The sequence below is a fragment of the Dasypus novemcinctus genome, chromosome 4, assembly GCF_030445035.2.
Source record: "Dasypus novemcinctus isolate mDasNov1 chromosome 4, mDasNov1.1.hap2, whole genome shotgun sequence".
Lineage (NCBI taxonomy): Eukaryota > Metazoa > Chordata > Mammalia > Cingulata > Dasypodidae > Dasypus > Dasypus novemcinctus.
Genome location: NC_080676.1, coordinates 154,555,023 through 154,576,629, shown reverse-complemented (window position 1 = coordinate 154,576,629; position 21,607 = coordinate 154,555,023). Strand labels below are relative to the sequence as shown.

At 37.1% G+C, this 21,607-nt stretch overlaps 1 protein-coding gene across 4 annotated transcripts in view; it reads right to left on the bottom strand.

The window, feature by feature from the left end:
- Positions 1–21,607, bottom strand: part of SLC5A3 (solute carrier family 5 member 3) — a 69,708-nt gene that overhangs the window by 36,899 nt on the left and 11,202 nt on the right. The window contains exon 2 of one of the 4 annotated variants that reach the window (XM_071214947.1): positions 1,135–12,497. The exons of the other annotated variants lie outside the window; for them this stretch is intronic. Coding sequence (XP_071071048.1) covers positions 10,005–12,161 — 2,157 coding nt within the window. The 5' untranslated portion in view covers positions 12,162–12,497 and the 3' untranslated portion in view covers positions 1,135–10,004. Of the gene's footprint in view, positions 1–1,134; positions 12,498–21,607 lie in introns of those variants that run through there. 4 annotated transcript variants of the gene reach the window in all.

Below are 21,607 nucleotides of genomic sequence, written 5' to 3'. Positions count from 1 at the left end.
TCTAAGTATCTCCCCACAAATAACTTATTATAAAAGGTCCCCACAGACAACTTATTATAAAAGGAAGAAATAGTAACCAGACAGTGGAGAACCCTGGTAAACTCCACTTTAACTAAGTGATCAAGGTTTAACTAATGTCACCAATAGTGGGACAAACCAACATAACATGCCTCTTGAGGTGAAGCTTTGAGGACTAATCACTACTTAGTTTGTACTCATGCCCAAAATGCATAATCGGAATCTAAAACCAAATTGAGAAGAAACCTTCACAATACAAGTGGCCTTTACTCTTCAAAAAAACATCAATGCCATAAAAGTCAAAGGCTATGGAACTGCTCCAGATTAAAGGAGACAAGAAAGCAATAGACTGGCTTTTGGACTTAAAAAAAAAAAGTGCTAAAATGGGACATTAAAGTCTTTATAAGTGTTTTTATCAGTTACTTTCCTGATTTTTATAATTATATTGTGGTTGAGTGACTATCCTTGTCGTAAGGAATATATCCCAAAGTACTAAGGAGTAGAGGGGAATGATGCCTACCACTTAAGTCTCAAAAAGTTCAGAAAAAAATATTTTGCATTGATTAGAGAATGATAAAGCAAATGACACAAAATGTTAGCTATGGGTGAAATTATTATCCCTAACTTCTTCATATTATTCTTATAACTTTCCTATAAATTTCAAATTTGTAATTTCAATCATAAACCTCACTTCAAAAGAGACAATTCTCAAAGAATAAATCTACAAAATAGAGGAGAATGAGAACAAAGGCACTCTCCCATTTTGAGAGTTACATCTTTTGACAGGGGGGCAAAACCTAAGAGAAAGACATGTTTAATTCATTCCTGATAAACAAAGTCTATTTTAGAGGTGAAGAGAGGGAGGTATAGAAGGCAAAAAACTTAAGAATATTTTTACTTCCTCAATGTTTTGTATATAACACAACTCTCGGTCAATACCTGCGAGTTCCTGTTTACAAGGGTACAAACTGCAATAAGCAATAGGGCAAACTCAGCGGAAACCACTCATGAGCTGAAAAGGAGATGAAGTGAGAGAACCTCTTCAGCTCTGATACAGCACAGCACAGAATACTGTCCATTTTTGAGGCGAGATGTGTTCACACTGAAAATACTCAGTCGATGTAAATTTTTCATTTTATTCAAAGTTGGTACAGAAGTGCTAACATTTCCATAAAATAATTACTGTACTTCAGTTACAAGACAAAATACCACAGAAAAGAATGTACTTTGCAAGAAATGTAGTTCATCTTAAGTTTCCAAATACTTTTGAAGGCTAATGCAGCAGCTGGCAAAATAACACACAATACACAAAGAACAGTGTATTTTATTTTACACTGGGTCAGTAATGAAAACTGACAGCTCTTGAGCATATTTGCTTCATTTTTTGAACAGCAATAACACTTTAAAAACACATTAAACCAAGGTCATACATGTCTACAATTTTAAAAACCAGATTGCATACAGGTTAGAATAGTCAAGTTAGAATTGTCATGAATGATTAACAATCCTAAATCCACAATTTCACTATATTCCGTTCAATATGGAAGTAACCTGGTCCATACCAAATTCTACTTTCTGCTTGCAACTAAAACATCGTATAATGAGATGGACCCAATTAACCAAACTTAAATAAAAAAATGCTGTGGTCAATGGAAGGTAAATTGGAAATCAGTTTACAATTCAAAAAAACCTCACCAATAAAATCAATTTTCAATTTTCAACAGCTTCATTTATAATCACATTGGTCTACAATGCATGATAACTAACTAAAATGATACAGCTATACAATACACCTCCCCAGTGTATTGACTGGTCTCTCACAGAAAATCTGAACAAAGCATAACAGGTAGACCACTAGGAAAAACATTTTTAACATACACATCTTTTTAAAATGCATTAATACTTACATATCAAAATTACTAGATAAAAGTAGCAGTACTCTGCTGACATTTGGCTTAAAAATGAATGAATGAAGCAATTTCACAGGATATTAGAAAAGGAACCATTTTTCTTCTTGAAGAAGACTACTAACTTTTTGCACAGCAACTATTTTTTATATCCACCTCATTAAAAGAAAAAAAAAAGCACTGAGAAGCATAGCACAGTTCATGTGACTGCCAACATCAGCTGGACAAGAGAAAACGGAATGTCCAAGCAAAGACTAGGTCAATTCCTACTCTACATGTGAACTCTGTCGGCAATCTATAAACTGAAACGATGATGGGGGAAAGCAGAACAGATTCCACACCATCACCTGACACACTAATGTAATATGTCATTATTAAAAATAATAATAAAGCTCTTGCATTTTAACAACCCCACAGAAAAGTCCATGAGCAAAAGACGTGTTGATCTGTTCACCAACTTAAAAGTTAAGAGATCTCACAGTGAAATTCAAAAGTTCTAATTATACATATTTACACTGCTAGGACTATTTTTCACCCAGGCTAATTAAAGCCGTTTTCCATGAAATTATAAATGAAATAAAAGATACTTGCCAAAGGAATCTTTAAAAGCATTCTTTCTTAGAAGTTCTCTCAAACTATTAACATTTAAAGATGCAAAAAGCAGATACAAATGCTTTGTATTATCACATATTGCTAAGCCAAGAAGATACCTCAAACGTCTCCTTTTTCCTGCATTTCTGGTATCCCTGCTCCCCCCCCCTACACCTCTTCTCTCTCGCCTAAGGTTTAACTTCTAAAAGAATGCGTAGGTATATAGCTGACTAGCTTTTTGCTGGGAAGACCTCTCCCTCAAAGAGTCACATATCACAGGAGTCTACACACCAGCTATAATCTTCATTCTGAACATATTACTGAGTTGACCAAGTCTTTCCCTATGAAGATAAATATACAGAATACAGGAGAATGGCAATGAAGGTAGTCCCTTCTCTCCCATCCTAAAGTTTCATCTCTTGACATAAGGGCAAATCCCAAGAGAAAGATGTATTTAATTCATTCCTAATAAGCATGGGCTATTTCAGAGATGGAAGGAGTGAAGGTAGGATAAAGACAAGGCTGAGAGGAAGAAAACATTTTCTTCTTTCACACACACACTCAAAGACTTCATCTCATCTAGTCTTGGAGAGGGTAATAAACCAGGCAAAAGAATCTTTTAGACTCTTACTGCCACTGTGAAAACAGAGTAGTTCATTTGGCAGGGCTGTCTCAGAATTAGTTTGATGCTAAAATTCTTGGATCCAATTCTCCATTATTAAATAAAATGAAACATAAGTATATGAAAATAATGACAACTTCACTTTTCACAGGCAAACCTATACAAAAATTAAAGACAGTAGTATTTGCCCCAGTAAAATGTGGAATTGTTTTCTGAGCATTTTTGATGGGAGATATTATTTCCTAAAGATTTAGGATAAGAACAACTCCAGTGGCTCTACAGCTGGAAGCAGTTGTTTGTCAACAAACTATTCAAACAAAAACCTAGTCAACAAACCGTTCAAACAAAAACCTAGATATATCCCTTTCTTTAGTTCCACAAACCCCAAATATAATTGCAGCATTCTAGACATTTGTATTCTCTCCCTCCACCAAAGTGGTACAAACTTATTCAGATTATCACATTGGAGCGTTTTATCATAGAGGACCCAAAATCTAGTCAGATACCTCTTTGCTTAGGACTTTCAATACTGTGGTCCTCACTATCACAACCCCGAGACAAACATCTGGCAGGCTTTAAGACTGGCACTTGTGGAATACTGAGAATACTAAGTCTTGTGCTTTGTTTGGAGATACACGTGTGTGACCACACTTTTGTGCTTTCTATGGACCTTTAGCTTTTTCCCTATCATGGAATATAAATTGTTCTCACAAATATGTTCTCAGATATGTCTATGAACCCTGCACTGGACAAGCAATAAAGTTAAAATATACTCACAGAATTAACCCAAGAAGCTTTAAATTTTTAAAGATATGAAAGAAATACAGACAAATAAATAATATTGAAGCTATAACACAAATATAGAGAGTAGCTGGTTTCCTTGAACCTAAATAAAGGATGCATGTAAGTAAATATTTTTTTTTTGCTTCCTTCACTAGTTAAAACAAATTTTAAAAGAATAGTAACACGAGTTTTTATCAAAAAAGGGAAAGGTGCAAGACTTAGCAGAGTCAATATTATTAACCAGAAGGCACTAATCAAAACACATAAATTTCATAAGCTGATTATATTATAAATTGGCCTTGACTAATTTAGAATTTCAATAACAGCAGTGAGCCTAATACCAAGTTCCAATTGTTACAACAAAAAATGAGCTATAAAGGAACACTCCACTTACAGAAGTCTCAGATACACTGAAAAACTATCTAGACTAGTTGTTCCAGAGCAAGAAAAAAAACTTAACATTCCTTTTCAATACTCCTTTATCCAGTAACACTAGGGAGCAAGATAATGCCAAGGTAAACAGAGCCTCCAATTAGGTTGTAGATACTGGTCATCTTTTGTTGCTGAAATCACTAAAATATGTATTTCCCTTATTGACAGAATTCACCAAATGTAAACTAGGCCAGGGTGGGGATAGAAGGGCAGGTGCTGTCATTATTTAGGACACCCATTCTGGTACAGTGCTTTACTGAAGAGGGCAAAGTCAATGATCCTACACTAAGAAGAAACCCAGGCCCCGTGTTTTGTCTTGGCTTGCTTTCAGCTGCCTACTATATTCTAGAAGCCCTCTTCAAAAATGCTATGAATCCAGGTAACCAAACTTAGCGAGTTGTTACATAAAGTAAGGTTAAAGTCAACAGCCTCAGAGTATGATCCACTCCTAAAGTAAAGTGCATGAGATCAGTAATGATACAGACATCAAACCTTTTTTATTTCTGAGTACAAGACTGTATGCCAATGGTTAAGATTATTGGCTACCAGAAATTAGGTGCAAACCCAGAACAAAAACCTAAATCTCACCTTTTGTAAAGGTTTCCATCTCTAGATGGAAATGGAAAACACAAATTACATCAATTCTCACAATATTCCTTTAAAGGTAAATCAGTAGTTCAAACCCTTATCCCCAGAATTGGAGAGTCACTTATAGAAAAAAAACAAAAACATTTTCATATGACTAAATAAATAGTATTGTGGGACTCCGTGCCAGCAAAGCTTATTAATTACTTTGAACCTTAGATAAAGCCTGTCCTAGGACTCACAGTGGCTGAACAACTACAGTTTTCCAGAGGGGAGTCTGACAAAAATCATGCCAAATTAAGAGAAGTGACCTCAATAGAGGAAATGGGGTTTGCAGCCCAGAGTTAAGCCAACCAAGCCTCTCTCTCAAAAGTAACTCTTCTTCTGCAATGCAGGCTCATAGCTAGTAAGGACAAAAGAGTATCTCTAGATGCCAACTAACCAATTCTAACTTTTTGTCTTTCTTTACTTGCAAGAGTAAGCCTTTTGGGGACCAGAACAAACTCCACCGCCTTTCTGAATTATTATGTTACCATCATTTCCAAGGGATACATGAATTTTAACTACTGAGCTCTCCATAATTTTTCAAAAACCAGTTTTGAGAATAAAATACTGTTATCAGTGCTCTAATAATGTTCAATACCAAGTAAGTCTGAGAAAATCATTCTTGAGAATTAACATTTAAAGCTAATAGCAATTTAGTGTATTTAAACATAATTATATTTAATGACACATTATTTGGATCTAAGTCCTCAATACTGGGGGCAAAGCAGCACTTTTGATATACCACAGCAATAAACTTGAAAAGTGAATTAAGCTGCCAAAAGACCAAAGAATTTCAAAGTACTGAAAGAAAGAATAAGTGAAGAACTAAATAGCAATGTGAGGGAAAACAAATACAGGAAAAGACCAGTCTCCCCAAACAGCAGGTCATACGCATATAAAAATATATCCTATTTGTAAAACCTGTTCTAATGTCAACACTGAAATGACTTCAGCAAGTTAACACCTTCCTAATGAGAAATTTTATGAATAATGAATCCTAAACACATTTTTTCTAGTAAATTATCACTATCAAATATCAGTCATTTTAAACTCAAATGTGTGAATAAATTCGTTCTTCATTGTATTTGATGTCAAACCATGGTTTAATAGGCTAATTCACTGGTACCCTAGTCTATATGAAGATGTTTAAACTAGCTGACAGCCAAGATTCTTTGAGTTCTAGAATCTAATGAATATGATTCTAAGTCTTTAATTTTTAAGCTATTTGTCCTTTACTAACTTGTTAGCGTCTATGCCACTCAGGTACTTCTCAGCATCTCACTTAATAGTTTTTCTGATTTCTTAGGAAAGCTTTGTTCTGGCTAGTCTCTGTGGTCATAGTCTCAAAAGGGGTGGTTTTGTATGTATTTTCTCCCAACCCAAACCTAGGGAATGGGGGAAATATCACCATACTAGATATCCATGTGGTTCTTTCCAACCATCATCTCATGGATGAAAATGCAACTGGGAAGTAAAGTATAAGAGAAGAAGGTAAGCATAATACTGCCAAGTGGGAACACTAAGGACTTGACCTTTTAACAGCTAACAATATAGCGGTTTCCTGGGGGTGGGGTGGGGGGTGGAGGTGGGGATGTGTGTAAAGACTGTTAATAACCCATAGGCTGCATTAAATGATATTTAAAGAGAGAGGAGAAAGATCTATGCACCCAGAATAGGAAAGAAAGTAATGAATCGAGAAGGTAGCAACTTAAAGACTCTAACCACCTTAGATAAGACTTTTTACCCCCACTTGGCCTCAAGTTAGTGAACTAACAATGATTCTAATTCTTAAAATGGAGAGAGATATGTCCCTGCAAATTTTTTAAGGTACAGCTATTGTGACCCTGGTCAGCCTCTCTGTGCAAAAAGCCAAGTGAAAAGGAAGATCTGGGGGATCAGATCTACTGAATTTAAGCTGAAGGACACAGCCCCATTGCTACTGCTTGATGTTTCTCTAACTTTAAGGAAAAAGAGTGATAACCCTCACAAGGGAGACTGACTGGCTCCAGTTTCAAAAGCTTACTGTGGTGGTATGGCTGGATAAAATACTCTGAGATGAAAAGGAAAATCAAAGATACCACAAAGGAGTCAATGATCTTTCTGTATACCAGAGTAATAAGTCTGTCCTTCTCATCAAAACATGTGACTAAGGTTGCCCATGACCACAAAAATCTAAGAACTGAGGAATGCCATTAACAACTGATGAGGCACTATTTTTCTCCACCTTTGAAAACCAACATCTTCACCTCATTTTCACTTTTGGATGAGTCAATATCACTCTTAGTCAATCGAACCTTAGCTTGAGCTAATATAAAAATAAATACATGTTTATGTCTAGGTATCAAATGCCATCATTAAAGACCCATTTAATTAGTGTAAAGTATGAACATTTTGCTAGCTTAAGACAGACTACGTATCATTCCAGAAACAATCATTCTAATGAAATATAGACTGAAGACTTCAATCAGCAATTCACATACTTATTCAAGCACATTCTCTATTACTGGGAAGCAGTAAAAAAGACAAGCTTTAGGGACTTCAGCCTAAATAAAGTGATGTTTATACTGGCAAGAATAAACAATCCTAATGGATTTGCTAATAGTCATTCCTTATTAACAGACATCAGTACTCTAAACTTGACCTACTTCTATATACATACAAAGAGACACAAGATGATGTATTTTATGTATCTTACTAAGACAATAGCAGAGAGAAGGTAGGGGGACACTAATATTCCAAACTAGTAGGACTCAACATTAAATAAACGGGGAAAAAATACACATAAACACCCCTTATTCATTTATGCTGGATATAGAAGGGTAGGAAGGCTGCCCAGGCAATACACCAATCCCCACTGCTAAGTTACACAGGAATGTATTCAGAGTCAAAAAAAAATTTTAATTACCCTAATTCAGTAGTAATTGAAAAATCCTAGATCTTATATCCCAAATACCAAAAGGTTATCTCACAGGAAGAACAGTCTAATGGACAAACCATGAGTCTAGATTTAGAAATGTGGGGTGTTCTTTCCAAACAGACTTTTTAACTCCGGACAGTTCACAGCCTCAGCCTCCATATAAGAAAAGGATGGTTCCTATCTATTTGGACCCCAGGTTATAAACCTGAAGAACAAAACTAAGATATAAAATTTGACAAGGCACTCTAAGCTCTTCAGAAACACATGCTATACATTTTCATCTACAGACTCAGTCCATCAGAAAGCCTCCTGGAGATGGGAAGACATTGTGCTACCCAGTAATTTCTAAAATAAACCTTGGACTAATCAAGTCCATCAGAATGAAATAGTTTGCAGACTACAAAAAATTTAAAGTTATTAGGACTGAGTTTTGATTCAAAATCTACAAAAATCTATAAAAGTAATAATATTCCCTAAAGAATTACAAGCTTAATAAAAAGCATGCAATTTAAAAAGTACTGGAGATTAAAGAAAAGAAAGTAGATACATTAATTAGCTTCCTTCATTTTCAGGAAGGACAAAGGACAGTACTGAGCATAAATGGACACAGAACTACATAACCTATAGCCTCTCTCTAATGTCTTTTGGACCCTGAACTCACTAAGGGGAATTGGCCTGTGAAAAATAGATTCCCATCCACGGAAGTTGCAACTGGGTACCAAGTCAAGGCAGCAGCTCCTCTAATTACCAAGTCCTATAATGTCCTCCATAATATACACTACTATTTCCAGAAAGTTTTGTTCATTGCACCTCTTGAACATGCTATCTATTCAATAGAAAGACTCAAGTGACAATTGATCGATGAACGGGGCAAAGCATGCAAAGCTTGTCACTGATGACCAGTTTGCAATGAAACATCTTTATGCTCCAAGCCATATAACTTTTTAAGCAGAAATGTAGAGGCCACGTACAATGGTAAGTCTTTTGAGAAAAAAATAAATCAGGAAAAAAAATGTATCAAGGATACAATATGACATCAAAACTAAATTTTCCCTCTAAAAACCCAACCTAATCAAGTATGGCACCCCAGAACAAAGGCAGTGTCAATTTTTCAAGTGACAGGACGTTACTTCCAACTGGGTCCACTTGGGAAGGCTCTTGGCTACTTGGCTAACAAAGAATGTCACCAAATGACAAGAGCAATGCTGGAAAGAATTACAAGTCATCAAATCATCAACTATTTAGCTAAGTTGATCAAACACTGCTTGGGAATTGCTAATTCCCAAACTCAATGAACCACCTTATTTCGGTCAATAAGGTAGGGATCAATGATAGTGTTTACTTCATTTTCTCCCTCATAATCATTTAACAATATAATCATGTGACTTTACAAAGACAGACTTGGTGGTCATGGGGGTATGGTTCAACTCAAGCTTGGGTCAAAGGCGGGGGGGAACTGGAACAAAGTTTTTCCCAACATTCCACAGATTGCCAATACAAGAATAGCTACAGAAAAACATTCTTCCTTTCTTTTGGCAATCAAAATGTACAGGCTCACACTAACAAAATCAACCTGGCAAACTAATTAACTTGTCCTGACATAAGTACCACACAAGCACATTAGATTTTTCAGCACATAATAGACTGTATAATGTCTAAGAATTCCTTTTTTTTTCTATGTTAATAGGGATTACACAGCAGAGGAAAAACTTAGAAATGAGCAAGTCTTCTACACTTCAGGATTAGATGTAGGTCTACCAAGATTTGGCAGTGCAGACAGGAGACCTATTCGTGTTATCCTAACATATATTCTGCTCTAAGTATTCTATGAGAATAGCTGGTCTCTCCTTACTTTGGTATGGAAAAATTTAAACCACATTTGCACAATTCAGTCTGCTAAACAAGTTTTGCTTCCTTTAAGCTGAAGAAGATTTACTTTCATCCATCTCTGGGAAAACAAAGTCTTGAAATAGATGATTTTCTGCTAAGTAAAATTTGGCTAAAACCTATAGCGTAAACAATGCCTGAGAGATGCAACAGTTACATAATTTTTTTCAAAGACCAGTATTTTCTTAAGTTAGTGTCTCACCACATCCTTAGAAGTTCATAAGGAAAAATAAACAAACATGAAAATTCCAAGTGAACATACAGCAAAAAGTCCAATGTTCAGTATTAGTTTAACTTGTGGAGTCTCTTCCAACATTTGTAAACAAACAGCCTCCTCATCCATCAGGTCTCTGAGACTCCTCTTGCTGAGGCTCTTACTTTTAAAGCCACAAAACCAGTCTATGAACTTCCAGTATCGACCTCCATCCTCTGCTTCTTTCTGTCTCTCTTTCTCACCCATGAGAGCTGCTTGTCCATTGGAATAAGCATCTACTGGCGTTTCTGCCTCTGAATGACCTAAGGAAGCCACTGGGTTCCCCTCTTCTCTGCAGGTAACCAACAGATTAACATCTTCAGGTTGAAGGCCCTTAATGCTGTCTTCAGATTTCCCACTGGGGATGATGTGGTTGATGGCCTCACTATTCTCACTGCATCTCAGAATGTTCTTCTCTTGCATTTTATACGGTTCATCTTTCGGGGTGCAGTTCTCTTTAACAACCAGACTCTTCTTTGACCAAAAGGTGGTGGTGCGAATCTGTTCCTTTGTGGGAGGTGGCGTGAGAAGGCTGACAATTATAGTAATAAGTCCTGTGACCCAAAACAAGGCCGTGGCCACATACATGTAATGGATGTCTTTGATGAAGCTTGGCCTGTTATCAGGTTGGTCACATTCTGGGGCACGGTAGGTAAAGGCCAGTATTAAACGAACTGCTCCAAGAACAAAGCCAGCCATTCCACCATAGAAAGCCCCCTGTTCATTACAGCGCTTCCAGAAAATTGCCAGAAGGAACAGGGCTGCAACTGGGGGTGTCAGGTAATCTGCGACCTCCTGAATGTAAAGATACATCTGGCCTCCTTGCATCTCCACAATGATCGGCACCCATGCAATGCTGATCACCACCATAAAAGCCACAAATATCCTCCCGACAATCATTAGTTCCCGGGAGCTTGCACTTTTGCGGATGAGTTTGTACACGTCAAGAGTGAATATGGTACTGGCACTGTTAAAGATAGAGTCCAAGTCACTCATCAGAGCTGCAATCATCACCGCCATCATTAGGCCCCGGAGGCCCACAGGAACCAATTTCATCACCAGGCGTGGGTAGGCAATATTGGAACAACCAGCTCGGCTTCCACACACTTGCAAGCAGTGCTCTGGGTTGATGCAAGCTATGTCATCAGCAAACAGTATCCTGGAGATCATTCCTGGAACCACTATGATAAACATTGGCAGAAGCTTCAAGAAACCAGCCATAAGAGTAGAGCCTTTGGCATGAGCAATGTTTTTGGCGGCTAGGACCCTCTGCACGATGACTTGGTCAGCACACCAGTACCACACTGAAGCTGGAGTCTGCCCAAGAACAAATCCAGGCCAAGGAACATCTTCATCTGATGGATCTCGCAACATTTTCAGGGCATCTTTCTTAGGGTGGACATTACAAGAATTTGTGTTGGAAAGGTTGTATGTCAACAAGATGGAGGGGACATTAGGTGAGGCCAACATGTACCTTCTCTTAACTTCCTCAAACCCACCAATCTCCATTATACTAATAATCATAAGTGTGAGTGCCCCAATAATCATAAGCAGAGCCTGCAGAGTGTCTGTGTAGATGACTGCAACAAGGCCTCCGGTGACAGTCAGCAAGGCAGTCATGCCAATGAGCAGGATGACAGACACGTAAAGGTTCCAACCCAAAGACTCTTGGATGAACAGGGCACCTGAATACAGATCCACTGAGAGTTTGGTGAAGATATAAAGAAGTAGAGACAAGGCTGCAAAATAGACCTGAATCCTATGGCCACCAAATCGCTTGGACAAGTATTCGGGCATGGTGTATACCCCTGACCGGATGTAAATTGGGATGAAAACCCATCCCAGAAGTTGCAAAAGCAGTAAGGCATTGAATTCCCATGCGCCCACTGCAAATCCACTTGCAGCTCCAGATCCTGCCAGCCCAATGAAGTGCTCACTCCCAATATTGCTCACAAATAGCGAGGCACCGATAGCTACCCAAGTCATAGAGCGCCCCGCCAGGAAGTATCCACTCACGGTGCTTCTATTAGATTTCCACATGGCAAAAAAACCAATGCACATGACCAGGATAAAATACAGAGCCACTATGGCAATGTCTGCTGTCTCCAGTACAGCCCGCATTTTGGTAACTTTGTGAATAAAAGCTTCCAATGACAGAAGTGTCCAGTTTTTATTTACTTATTAGTACCCCCAGCCAAGTCTGTAAACCACACGTGAACTGGACTACAAAGCAATACAGCAGGTCAAAGTCTTTGTCCTTTGGTTTGCTGTCTTGATGGTGGTGGCTGTGATAAACTTTGAAGGAGACAGTTTAAATTTTCCTCCGCTTCTTAATTGGGATTGAGAACTTAGCTCGTACTCTTAATCCACTCTCCAAAAGACCATCAGCATTTACTCAGGTGCTGGAGGAGAAATTCTGAGTTGCAGCTAAGTCTAGTGAAGCCTACTGTACCAACCCTGCAAGGCAGCAAAGACAAAAGACAAAGATTGAATTAGAGGAGGGTCTCACCAAGCGATGAGGAAACTTTCAGTCTAGCAAACACACGGCGTAACAAGACATTATAAGGAGAAAACAGAATCTTTTTAAGTACACTTCAGTTCCACAGAAAAAAGAACAGTCTATGGTATTACAGTGAATACTTAAAAATCATTAAGAATATTTATATTTCAAACTAAGGAAAAAATTAATCAACCTCATAACTAAGTGGTGTAATTGCTCCAGAGACTACAAACAGCTGACTATGATACTGGCCTTTCTTGTCTTACTGTGATGGTCTCAGTTTGGAATAGGGACCAAGATCTTAAAGCACTAAGAATACTTCCGGCGGTGGGGAAAGGAGAGAACACTAATTATTAATAGTAAGGTTACCAAAATGAGTCTTCAAATACTACTACAAATCCCAAGAGTAAAGTAATGCACTTTAACGCCAATTAGAGTCCTTCCTATGTGGCAGGTCATGTTTATTACTAGGTGCTATCATCCACCCCCAGGAAATTTAAACACAGATAACCAAGGATGGCTTAGTCTGGGTAAACCTATTGCTGCAAAACTTTCCTAAATTCCCACTGCACATGTACATCTGTGTTTGCTCTCTTACAGTAACCTAGTACTTAGAGGAGAATGACTCCTGCCTAGAAGGGAAACAAGACATTCCACACAAGACACTAAAAACATACAACCTACAAAATACCCCTAAAATTGTGTTCTTCACTCTATTTAGGAGGAAGATGCTGAAAGAAGAGAAGGGTATATTTTTAACAAATTAATTTCTTTCCTTTTATTAAGCAATATATCCAAGAGAACCTCAGAGAGTATAAAGACACTGACTCAAGGTTTCATTTTGTTGAGTATTTTTTCTTCTAAATGTTTTTTGTTGAAAGGTACTGAACAGGGCAGGAAGAGGGGGAAAATGTTTTCTGCAAGACTAAAAGATAATCTGATTATTATTTTACCTCCCAAACCTAAATGGAATAGACATTTGTCAAGAATTAGGTGACAAGTCATCGTCAGTAAATCAATCATGGATATTTTTCAGCTCTGGATTAAGATAATTCCTCCACTTGGGAAAAAAAAAAAAGTATCTGAAATCAAATTCACTAATTTGATGGTTTTCTCCTGGAAAAGAGACAAATTCTGAATTTTTAAAATTAATTATAAAGGTAGCTAATAGATCAATATAAAAAACATTTTGTTCCCCAAACTAAGACAACCACACCTTAACTTCTAAGTGATTTCTCCATTTGTAATAAGGCAACCTCAGAGTAAAATGGTTTTCTATGCTTGAAAAACCAACTGTTGTTTGGTGAACCTAGACATTTTCCTTTAAAAATCAATAATAAATATAAATCCTATAAATGATACTGTATCATGCCACCTCTTTTCAAAACTGTTCGATAGGCCATAATACCAAAAACTTAGAATGCCATGCACATCTCCCACAGGAAAAAAATAAATGTCCTACCAAATTAGGTTATTAGATCTAACTCATAAAGCTGCCTTATACATCTGTTTTTAGCCCTTTTTTAAGCACAAAACACTGCAAGTATAAAACATTGCAATAATGTTAAGAAAATTTATTAAAATCCTTCCTCCTAAAAGTCAGTGTCAGTTATGACTAGAATAAATAAAATTACCACAGACAAAAGCACAAAAAAACACTACACTGGGATCTGTATCACTTCATACCAGCCAAATCCTAACATAAGTCATATTTCTATGACCACCTTCCCCACCCCAAAAATTCTCAAGTTTTTACAAAAACACTTCAACATTACTTAAGAATTGCCTAAATTTTAAATCAAACCTAATTAGAATGACTAATAAATACTGATCATTTAAAAGGGTACCTATATTGTTTCAGAGTGAAGGTCAGGTCCTCAATTAGCAGAAACTCTACCCTCCCAGAGCTCCCCCTGCCTCCCAGCCTCCAAGTCACTTGGTTCAAGTTATAGACTGGCCCAGGCTCACGGCTCACAGCTCAGAAGGGCCCTTCGTATGTCTCATTTCTCAATGGCAGTGACTGACACAAGAAGGGACAGAAAGATAACCAGGGGTTCTTTGCTTTGAGGGAAGGGGGTCTGCAAGGGGGATGTCTGCTGTCTGCAGCAGCTTATTTGTTCAGAGAACAAACTGCTCCTTCCTCCATTACCAGGGAAGCACTACCACATCAGGCTTCTCTATTAGCATTGTTTTCATTGTCAAATATGATTTATGCAAGGCTCTTATCTAAGACAAAGTCTACTCCGGTTGAATATTCAGACTGGATGAAATATCCATGCTAGGTCTAACCCCTAACTTCACTCAAAGAGCAGGTAAGCGAAAAAGAAAGACACCTTCTGCCCACAAGAAAGGTATCCCTCTTCAGACCCCTCAAAAGCCACTGCTGGCAGTCCCTTCCTCATTTACTGGATAGCTGCCTTTGTGCAGTTTTAAAATTTTTCCATTTGAAATAACCAAAAAAACCATCCAGACACCAGCACCTGTTAAGACTGGAAAGGAAAAACAAAACAAAAACAAAAATAGGTCAAGTTCACACGTAGAAAGATATAAAGGTAATACAACGCAAATAAATTTCATCCACTAGTCATGACAGAGATTATCAATCATGAACTTCAGCCTTTTAGGAGTTAAACTGTACATCCCCTAGAAATGGCTCCAAATACAATATACAATATAAATTGTATATAGTTTTATTTCTTTCTTTTAAAGTATTTCAACAAAAACACAATGAACACTGCCTAGAGCTTTCATTTTTAGAAAGAATATACACTGATTTTTTTTCCTACAGCTCAAATGGAGAATTTTAATTTATATTTTCATATTTCTAGGACTAAGCCCCTTAAAGTGAGAAATTTGGGACAAATAATAAAATAATTAAAATTATGACAAGTATGTGGGTTGGTTCTTCGGTATTGTACTACTTAAGAAAACAAGTATTTCCACAATGAGAGTAATATGCCTAGAATGCATAAACAACGGTTTTTTAATGGCCATGGGAAGATTTTGACAAACCTCAACCACGAGGGTGCTTTGAACACAGCAGATAATCCCCCCAAAGGGGTAACTTCTTTCTTAAAAAGTAATGTTTTATTGATAATTTTGCAGAATTAGAATATAATTTTGGTACAGTTTCATGTATTTGGATGAATTAATTATGACTGAAGAATTAATTACACCTTTGGTAATATCTAAGGCAACTTATCTTCCAAATCAGAATACTATTCTGGGACATTCTGGACACCTCCATAGAACTAAACAGGGAACAAGGAAAAAAAATCCTAAACTCAGTCAAAGCTTTAAAAGTCATAGTAAATTCAATGAGGCAGCTGGGTTAACTAAGGCTAGAAAAATGTGGTGACCCTAAAACTGACCAAACTGGCTTTGGAGCCAGTTTAAAAACCACACACTCGAGAGAATCTGTACAGGCCCATCCCAGCACTCTGGCAAGAGCAGACTTGACCATTCATGTTCATACTCTGACCCAAGGAAAACATTCACCTTCCCAGCTAGCAACTTAAGGGTTACAGAGCACACAGAGACCTCTGCAAACATGACTGTCTGGAGTTATATATCACCCTTCTATAATCTACCAAAAACAAAGAAAAGACAGGGGCATACCCAAGGCTTGGTTTTCTCCCTAATTCACCCCAGAGTGGATATACAGAGCTCTCACTACACCAGATTTTATACTTCTGTAAGGAGAAGGGTGTGGAGTACAAAAAGCAGACAAGCTTTGAAAGGCTGGGTTCCAAGCTGCCACTTTTTCAATGCACGATCTTAGTGCCTGCCAACTTAACCTGAGTCTCAAGTGCCTCACTTGTAAACCACCAGCTAATTCCTAATGGCTTAATACTGAATAAACAACCTATAGAAAGTTTATAATATTGTCCAGCACAACAATTTACATGGATTATAGTGATACTGGCTTCTCTCATATTAAACTCTCAACTATGTCAGGTATATTATGAGCTTTACAAAAGTTATTTTTATATAGAAAAACTAGCTAAAATAATTTTATTAAATATGCAGCTTTGTTGCAAGTTTTAAAGAGGCTCCAAACCACATGACCAACTATCAGCTATTTAAATGATTTAATTCAAATAAAATATGAAAATTTTAGTAGCAATTTATATTCTACTTACAAACTTCTCATAAATGTTTCCATTTCTCATCTTAACTCAAGGTCCAATAAAGCATATTACACTAAGAAATAGATTCATGATGCTTCATATGGAATATATACATACTCATACAAGACCTTTCTCAAACCCTTGCCTTCTTTAAATATGTTGACCGATAATGAGATTAGTTATTTACAACACTTAAAAACAAAGCAAGTTTTCATAAGGCAACAGACATGAACTCTAGCTAATTTTAAACTACAAACTGAGCTGAAGACAACACTACAAGTAACTGGATGTAACAGTCCTATGACATTAAGGAATTTGTCCTTAAATTTCTTTAACAAAACATTTCCGTCATACCTACAACCTTGGCTATTCAAGTTTTTAAAAGTACACAAGAATTGCATATTATACATAATTGTTCTGTAAACCCACAACTTCTCTAATAAAGAAGAAAAAAAAAGGTACATAAGAAGTCTGTGAAACCCTGACTGGACTTGGTTTTCAACCTGTACGCTGAGGATTTCCATTTTCTCACGTATCATCACAGGAGTGAAAGGTGGGGCAGAGTAAACCAACCAGCCCAGCTCTACTTTACCAGTTTCTCACATGGAGATAAGAGGTAATAAGGGATGGCTTCCCATTTAAGCAAATCATTTCTTCAAATGCAATCTTTGTAGCCTAGATAAGTTTATAAGCCACAGGGATTTAACATTTCATCCATATACACTTCTCCTTTTCTCCAAGAAATACTCATTTTCACCTCTGGATGAAAAGATATTCCTTTATTACAAGATAAAACAATAACAATTAATTGAAAATATTAATCAACACCAACCATGTTTAAAAATTGTGCTTGCAGAGAAAATACTCCAGATGAATTTCTAACAAAATAAACTGCCAAAAGCACTATGATAAAATCCACCTGAAGTATTTATGTATGATCAAAATGTAAACAGATATATGTATGGAGAATATGAAGAGATGAAAAACAAAAGAAGTCCCAGGCACAGGCCAATCCAGTAAGCAAAGCCTGTTGACTCTACCTTAAAAATATATCCAGATTCTGACCACTTACCTCAACTATTAGGTCCCTGGTCCAAATCACCATACCATCTCTTCCAGATAACTGTCTCCAAGCCTCTGCCCTTGGCCAGTTGCAGGGCATTAACACAGCAAGCAATCACCCCTCCATGCACAATGTTCCAAAGAAGCATCTAGGCGTGGACATTGTCTGTTCCTTCTGCAAGGAAGGCCACTCCCTCTTCTCCTTTATGTTTTTGCTCAAAAATAATCCTGACCATCTTAATTCCTCCTTACCCTGATTTAGTTTTATTTCCATAGCACTCGCCATTTTCTAATACTATAAATCTTATTTATGTTTATTCTGTCTCCCCAATACCTTAATACATGAGAACAGACTCTTACTGGAGTTGTTCACTGATGTGGCCCCAATGCCTAGTTCACCACTGTCTTGCACACTGGAGGTACTCAACTGTCTGTTAAATAAATGAACTACATATTAACACCTAAGCACCTGATCAAGAGTGCTAAACTTTCCAACCATCATACACAACCACCAACAGTGTTTTGCCTTTTAAGCTATGAGACGGCAGATTAAAAAGGCCAAAATGGAGTAAAGTGTTTCCTCCTCACCAGTGATCAGTAATGTCAAAAAGCTCTAATTGAGAGTGCATGAAAAGGCAACAAAACAAATCAGACTAGGCAAGAAGGCCCTTTGTTCAGATAAAAAATCTTAATGGTAACGATCTGTCTCTAGAGACACCATACTTACCCAACCTACCCATCTCACAAGATGGTCTGTAACATAAATTGCACTATTTCAGATTGTGTTCTGGGCTTCACCACTATAATTGTCAACACCCACAGCACAGTATGCAGTGATAGGTGCAGTTCTCTCCTACACTGTGGTTGTGTCCATGTAGTCAAAGGATAGATCAATGTGGACAAGCAGCACTTCCCTTCTGCTCACCCTGTACAAGTTCAAGCATCCTGCTGCTAATTTATGAAGAACCTCTCATTTTTCCACCTCTCCATTACACTTATTCCCATAAAACTGCAGGACGTTACTTCCATAACTAGCACACACCATGAACCTGGCACTATTTCTACACTGTACATACTAACTCATCTAATCCTCATAAAAATCCCAGGAGACAGGCACATTAATTATTGCCAACTTAAAGATAAGGAAATTGAGGACATTTTAGCGGATCACTACAGCTATTCAGGAACATCCTCTCTGGAGTAAAGATTAGGAACAGCATCCTTTTACACTTTCAGGAAGATATTCATAAAAAAAAAAAGCTAGAAATAAACACAAGTCAGAAAAAATCCAGCTAACTGATACAGAAGGAAAAATGAAATTAGAAAACCACTTGCAAACCTGGATTGGATCTAGTAATAATTATCAGTATACTAAAACCTTAAGCATAGGGTTGATGGAGATTTTTAGAATGAATGGGTGAAGCTGGCAATAGCTGCACCCTCCGAGGATTAGTCTTGTCTCTAAACACAGCTATTAGGTGCCTCCTCAAGTGATGTTACACCCAGCACCACTTAAGTACTCCTGCAAAACAAAAGCTACATCTAATCAAATTTCTACCTCCAGTTTATAGAAAATACCTAAAATAGAGGAATACTTAAAACTCCAGGAAGTGATCAGCCAAAGCCAGAATGTGGGGATATTGAGGACAAATGACTCAGTTTCTTCAATAATGGCTTGGAAAAAAGGGAAGGAAGGGGAAGCTATTAGGGAGTCAGAGGCCATCAAGTAAGTATAATCTGGGGACCTTGTTTGGATTCAGATTCAACTGTAAAGTTTCTTGTTACACTTTATGGAATATGAAAACTGTCAGGGTATTAGAACAGATTCTAATCATGAGGAAGCAATTAGACAAATTCAAATTGAAGTACAGTCTACAGAATTTCCATAGTACTCACTACCATCTAACACTATAAAACTTCTTTCTTTATTCTGTCACCCCACCACCATAATATAAACTCCATGAGAACAGACTCCTATCTGAATTGTTTGCTGACTTGGCCCCAGTGTCTAGGTCACTGTCTTGCAACACTGGAGGTGGCTCAAATGTTTGTTAAAATAATTACATATTAACACCTAAAACACCTGATCAAGAGTGCTAAACTTCTCAACTACCCTACACAACCATCAAGAGTAGTTTTTTTTTTTTTAAGCTATAAGAGGGCAGATTAATAAGTGGGTCTGGACTCTTCAAAGTGCCACAGTTATTAAAGACAAAGGTTTTTAAGAACTGTTCGTGATCAAAGAAGGCTGAACAATGACTAAATGTGTGGTCTTTAAGTGAATCTTGGATTAAAAAACTAAAGGCTATTACTGAAATACAAGGGAAAATCTGAATATAAAATGAATTTCATAATAGTGTTATATCAAGTTCATTGAGTACAGCAATTATATTGTAGTTAGGAGGGCAAGTGCCCTTATTCCTACTCATGTCAAAATGACTCCAACACTCAAACTGTGCCAATAAAGATAAAGCAAATACGGCAAATTTTAACAACTGGCGAAAAGTATTCAGTGTTAAAATGAACTATTCTTGTAACTCTTCCAAAGGCTTGAAATTTTAAGATAAAGAAAATATAATAAACTACTCAAAAAAAAAAAAAAAGTGCCTATAGGTAGAGATGATGCAAGAGCCAGAAAAGTACTGATTGATTAAGGTTGGGTTATGGGTATAATGTGAGATTCATTAAGCAATTTACTTTTGCACAGGCCTCCGTCTCTGGGTCTTAATTCTCATCTACAAAATGGGAAAAAATATATACACCTCAAGGTAATTATGTCATTAAGGTAGATTATGAGATAAAAGTCTTGTGGGGGGAAAAATGAAACATTTAAACAACTGCTATGCACTGTCAGTTATTTCTGGAAACACATGAAACCCGTCCATAAAGCAAGGAGAGCCTGTTGATACAGCTCCTCTAAGCCCTCCACACTCACTCCTTCCTGCTCTCCAGTCCTGAGACAACAGTCATGGCTCATAGCCTCACTTCATTTAAGTCTCTGCCTTCCCTGGGCACCTTATATAAAATGGAACTTGTTCCCTCTTAGCCAGCTTTGTTTTTCTTCAGAGCTTTCACTAGTTTGTCTTCCTTACTGGAACATAAGCTCCATATTCTCCAGACACAAATGCTTGTACCTAGCAGACACTCAAATCAATGTGGAATATATATTTCCTTCCATCTAAAGGAACTTGAACTATACTATCACTGTAGGGTGCGTTTTGTATAAATACATGGATCAAAAACATGGCTTCTAGTTTGGGATTCCTTTAGAATAATACTAACTTGACTACCAAGCTGTATGACCCTGGCCATCTGCTTCCGATTCTTCATTTGTAAATGGGAGATAACACCAATCTATAAAATAGCTGAGGATTAAGTTAAAAAAAAAAAAAAAAAAAAAGGAAAACACACCATCTCTGCTTAAACCAGCTATCAATTATGAAGTTTAGAGAGGTAGAATATGTGTCAAAGACATTAAATCAGGTCATCAAACTGTTTCACTATAGTTATGTTCTTCCTATTCTCATCCAACTTCAGTTCCAATTTTATGTTCCTACAAGAACCAATATCAAAAAGTTTCTCTTCATTTCCCCATGCAACTGAGACCAAAGTATAAACACAAGCTGCTTCCTGGCAGACTGGAGACCCATTATCACAGGAGACCAAGTCACAGAAAATTCTAACACTGGGATGCTTCATCAGATACCATTTTGGTTAGAAAATAAAAGGGAAACTTTATAATTTTCTCTAAGGTTTGAAGATATAAAGAGTTTTAGAAGTAAATAGCAGGACCACAAATAGGTTACTTTAACAGGATTTGGATAGACTGGAATAAATTTTGCCCCCAAAAAACCCTAAGAAGTGAACGTGAAACA